The sequence below is a fragment of the Chiloscyllium plagiosum genome, unplaced genomic scaffold (assembly GCF_037043375.1).
Source record: "Chiloscyllium plagiosum isolate Xiang-an unplaced genomic scaffold, Cpla_swu_hap1 HiC_scaffold_52, whole genome shotgun sequence".
Lineage (NCBI taxonomy): Eukaryota > Metazoa > Chordata > Chondrichthyes > Orectolobiformes > Hemiscylliidae > Chiloscyllium > Chiloscyllium plagiosum.
The window spans coordinates 31,611,082-31,616,642 of NW_028270190.1; the positions used below are offsets into that span (position 1 = coordinate 31,611,082).

Sequence of the window (5,561 nt, forward strand, 5' to 3'; positions counted from 1 at the left end):
TGTAGCGATTATAATTTCAATATATGAGGAGAGAGCTATCATACAACGCATATTGAAGAAGATCGAGAGGATATACTTCCCGGTACTTGCTGCTGTCAGTGTCCCTCGTAAGTGATATCCTCTGATATCAATTCTCCAAATTGTGCTCCACTCATTTCTGATTCTCTTGAATTGTTTCCCTTCTTGTGACAGCACGGTGGCTCAGTGGTTAGCAATGCTTCCTTCGAGAGCTTGGGATAAATTCAAGTCCCAGGCCTTTGTGGGGAGTTTGCATATTCTCCCCGTGTCAGGTGAATTTCCTTTGGGTGCTCCTGTTCCTCCCACAATCCAAGACTGTGCAAGTGAGATGATTTGGCCATGTCAAATTGCCCATCGCGTTCAAGAATACGAAGGTTAGGTAAATTAGTAAGGATAAATTCGAGCTATAGGGTCAGGGAATAGATCTGGGTGGATTACTCTTCAGACAGTTAATGTGGAGTTGTTGGGCCAAAATGGCCTATTTCCACACTACCGAATTTCTAATTTCTGCGCTCTAAAAATCTCCATCTTGTCTTGTGCATGAATTGCTGTATCCTGTTCACTCCTTCAGTGCGCATGGTGGATGTTAACCACATATTCGACAATTCTGAACTGCATCTAGCGGAGATGATTGGAATTATATCACAGTGATTGGTATCTCGTTTCATGTTATTGTGAAGATGGACTGCGTGAAATATGCTGCATTGGTTTCATGCTTTCTTTTATTAATTAATATATGAAGCTCAGTAACTTTGGACACTGTATTTCAGACATTTTACATACTCAGATATACAGTCATACGCTCACCCAAAATACTCACTCTCCCTAAAAGACTCTCTGTCGAACACACCCACAAACACGGTGGGCAGCACGGTGGCACAGTGGTTCGCACTGCTGCCTCACAGCGCCAGAGACCCGGGTTCAATTCCCGCCTCAGGCGACTGACTGTGTGGAGTTTGCACGTTCTCCCCGTGTCTGCGTGGGTTTCCTCCGGGTGCTCCGGTTTCCTCCCACCATCCAAAGATGTGCAGGTGAATTGGCCATACTAAATTGCCCGTAGTGTTAGGTAAGGGGAAAATGTAGGGGTATGGGTGGGTTTCGCTTCGGCGGGTCGGTGTGGACTTGTTGGGCCGAAGGGCCTGTTTCCACACTGTAATCTAATCTAATCTAATCTAATCTAAACACGATCTCTTATTCTCTTACATTCTCTCTCAGACGCACTAAGTCGCTCACAGCCTCATACACACTCACTCTCTCTCTCTCATAAACTGTCACACATGAACCCCGTCTCAAAGACAAATGCTCGCACACAGTCAATCTCCCTCTCATGTATAGCTTTTCTGATACACTCATTCTCTCACGCATCCACGATTTATCCCACTCACACACCCATCTTGAATTCAATTGACACACACACTCTCTCTTCCAGATTCTCTGTCTCTTTCATGGACAATTTCGCTGACACACTCTCTCGCTCACCATTACACATTCACACATTCACAGACCCTTCTCTCTCTCACATACACACACATTCACCAAGTCACCGAAATTCACATTTGTATACATTGTCTCTCGAACACTTGCATTCATACACTCACTCTCAAACTTGTGCTTCTGCATGTTCACACACACAGAAACCCTCAAATAAATTCTCATGTTACAAATGCACACTCACTCATGTACACAAGCATAAACACACACTCTTCCCACACTTATTAATTCACTCGCTCTCTTGACTATGTTGCCTCAGACACGTACACACGTTCACTTATCTCCTCTGATTATGCAGCATTTATCATCTGTCAGTAACTGCAGCAGACAAAGTATTGATGAGGTTCCTTCTTTCCCTGGTGCAATCCCTTTGGTGTAGGGGCCCCGATCGTGACATTTGGAATGGGGTACTTGGGTTTTGATTTTGATTTGATACTGCATGGTTCATTGGGGAGCATTGCAGGTGTTTGGATTCCCTTTATCCTCAGCATCTTTCCTTGAAGGTAATGGTGGAGATGGTTTGAAATTTCTGCTTGGAGGAGGCTACAGTGTAACTTACAGATGATGTACAATGCTGTTACAGGGATAAATGCTGAATTGTGGGGTTACCACCACCGTGCATGTTGTTGCATTAAAAAACATCTTATTTCGCTCAGTTAATTTAGTGACCATTGTGATCCTGTCCCGTGGAAACTGTGGACTCTCTACGTCTGTGACTCGGTACCTCGTGGCTATGGCAACAGCAGATCTACTGGTGGTGATCCTCGACTTGATATGGAGACATATACCTGTTCTTTATCCAGAAGAATTTATTTTCCTGGATTATATAGATGTGTGTAACATTCACGCTGTCCTTCTTTATGCAGTCACTGACTGTTCTGTCTGGTTCACCGTGGCATTCACGTTCGATCGATTTGTGGCTATTGCTTGCCAGAAGCTGAAAACGAAGTATTGCAGAGAGAAAACAGTGACTTTGGTCCTTGGAGCAGTGACGTTGCTGAGCTGTTTAATTAACCTGACCTGGTATTTTATGTATAACGAGAGGTATAGACTTGGCAATTATCCTATGTTTTGTGGAATGTCTGTCTCTGATACGAATTTAATGCTGTGGGTTGCAATTGAAGTTGTTCATTATATTTTCACACCCTGCATCCCATTTGCACTGATTCTGCTCCTCAACATTTTCACCGTAAGACACATTTTAGTGAGCAGCAGGGCCCGCAGGAGACTCCGGGCTCACATGAATGGGGAAAGACCCAGAGACACTGAGATGGAGAGCCGAAGAAAATCCATAATTTTACTTTTTGCTATTTCTGTCAATTTCATTCTGCTGTGGGCAGTGTTCACTGTGAATGCTTTAGTTAAGCGGATACGTGACCTGAGTAGTACTTTTCCTCTGCTTCCTCACTTCCAAGAAATTGGCTTCATTCTCCAGATGCTGAGTTGCTGCACAAACACTGGGATCTACGCCGTGACCCAGGCTAGGTTCAGAGATCAATTCAAGAATATGATGATGTTTCCTTTCATTTTAATGTTTAACCTACTGGGAAAATTCAAGCACTAAACATTACTAAGCATTGAATCTGAATGTTATGTTCAATTCTTCTCGCGCACTGTCCAAGAATTTTTTTTTAAATATCCATCCAATGAGTGGCAGTATTTACACTCACTTTGACATACAGCAGAATTTTTTTTCAGTACCGGGAGCCCAAGGAGTGCAGTCATCGAGTTGTTGCCTCATAAAGATAGGGTCATACAGCACGTAAACAGACCCGTCAATCCTACTCGGCCTCGCTGACAGCATATGCTTAACTGATCTCGTACACTTTGCCAGCAACTTGTCCATATCTTTGTAAATCGTTCTTGTTCATCTAGATGCTTTTTAAATGTTTTAATTGTACCCCACCCGTGAAACATTCTTTGGCAGCTTGTCCCATATACATGCCATCCTCTACGTAAAACGTTTTAGATCTTTCTACTCTCACCTTGAACCTCTGCTCTCTTGTTTCTGTTTCCCCTACACTTATAAAAACATACCTTGGCTGATCGCTTTAATCAGGCCCTGCATGACTTTGTTAATATCTGTAAACGACCCCTCAGCCTCTGATGCTCAGGGGAAAATAGCTCATAACCGATTCGAACTCATCCTGAAGCTCAAACTCTCGAAACTTGGACAAAATTCTTCAAATCATTTCTCAACCCTTTTCAGATTAACAGTAGGGTGACTCACAACTCTGCGGCAATGCCAGTGGAGGAATACTTGAATCAAGCTTGTTTCTCAGTTGGGGTGTTTGTTGATATAAGACCATAAGACATAGGAGTGGAAGTAAGGCCATTCGGCCCATCGAGTCCACTCCACCATTCAATCATGGCTGATGCGCATTTCAGCTCCACTTACCAGCGTTCTCCCGGTAGCCCTTAATTCCTCTAGACAACAAGAATCTATCAATCTCGGCCTTGAAGACATTTAGCGTCCCGGCTTCCACTGCACTCCGTGGCAATGAATTCCACAGGCCCACCACTCTCTGGCTGAAGAAATGTCTCCGCATTTCTGTTCTGAAATGACCCCCTCTAATTCTAAGGCTGTGTCCACGGGTCCTAGTCTCCTCGTCTAACGGAAACAATTTCCTAGCATCCACCTTTTCCAAGCCATGTATTATTTTGTACGTCTCTATTAAGTCTCCCCTTAATCTTCTAAACTCCAACGAATACAATCCCAGTATCCTCAGCCGTTCCTCATATGTTAGACCTGTCATTCCAGGGATCATCCGTGTGAATCTCCGCTGGACACGTTCCAGTGCCAGTATGTCCTTCCTGAGGTGTGGGGACCAAAACTGGACACAGTACTCCAAATGGGGCCTAACCAGAGCTTTATAAAGTCTTAGTAGTACATCTCTGCTTTTATCTTCCAACCCTCTTGAGATAAGAGACAACATTGCATTCGCTTTCTTAATCACGGACTCAACCTGCATGTTTCCCTTTAGAGAATCCTCGACTAGCACTCCCAGATCCCTTTGTGCTTTGGCTTTATTAGTTTTCTCACCATTTAGAAAGTAGTCTATGCTTTTATTCTTTTTGCCAAAGTGCAAGACCTCGCACTTGCTCACGTTAAATTCCATCAGCCATTTCCTGGACCACTCTCCCAACCTGTCTAGATCCTTCTGTAGCCTCCCCACTTCCTCAGTACTACCTGCCTGTCCACTTAACTTCGTATCATCGGCAAACTTCGCTAGAATGCCCCCGGTTCCCTCATCCAAATCATTCATATATAATGCGAACAGCTGTGGCCCCAGCACCGAACCCTGCGGGACACCGCTCGTCACCGGCTGCCATTCTGAAAAAGAACCTTTTATCCCAACTCTCCGCCTTCTGTGAGACAGCCAATCCTCAATCCATCCCAGCAGCTCACCTCGAACACCATGGGCCCTCACCTTGCTCAGCACCCTCCCGTGTGGCACCTTATCAAAGGCCTTTTGAAAGTCTAGATAGACCACATCCACTGGGTTTCCCTGGTCTAACCTACTTGTTACCTCTTCAAAAAATTCCAACAGGTTTGTCAGGCATGACCTCCCTTTACTAAATCCATGTTGACTTGTTCTAATCAGACTCTGCTCTTCCAAGAATTTAGAACCCTCATCCTTCATGATGGATTTTAGAATTTTACCAACAACCGAGGTTAAGCTGATTGGCCTATAATTTTCCATCTTTTGCCTTGATCCTTTCTTGAACAAGGGGGTTACAACAGCCAGCTTCCAATTACCCGGGACCTTTCCTGACTCCAGTGACCCTTGAAAGATCTCAACCAATGCCTCTGCTATTTCCTCAGCCACCTCTCTAGTGTGTATCCCATCGGGGCCAGGAGATTTATCAATTTTCAGACTTTTTAACTTTTCAAGCACTATCTCTTTCATACTCAACTCAGCCCCGTGACACCCTTTAATTTCTGGGATATTGGGAGAATTTCTCTGTATACCTGGGATTGGTGGTTGTACGGTGCTCCAGTTCGAGAACAGAGCGAATGACGGGAAAGGGAAGTTACAAATGCATCATTT

General features: G+C 44.3%; 1 protein-coding gene across 1 annotated transcript; it reads left to right on the forward strand.

The window, feature by feature from the left end:
* Positions 1 to 2,242: 2,242 nt before the first annotated feature.
* Positions 2,243 to 3,073, forward strand: LOC148134914 (neuropeptides capa receptor-like). Its single transcript, XM_087985409.1, has one exon. The coding sequence runs from the start codon at positions 2,243 to 2,245 to the stop codon at positions 3,071 to 3,073; it is 831 nt and encodes a 276-aa protein (XP_087841535.1).
* The last annotated feature ends 2,488 nt before the right edge of the window (positions 3,074 to 5,561 follow it).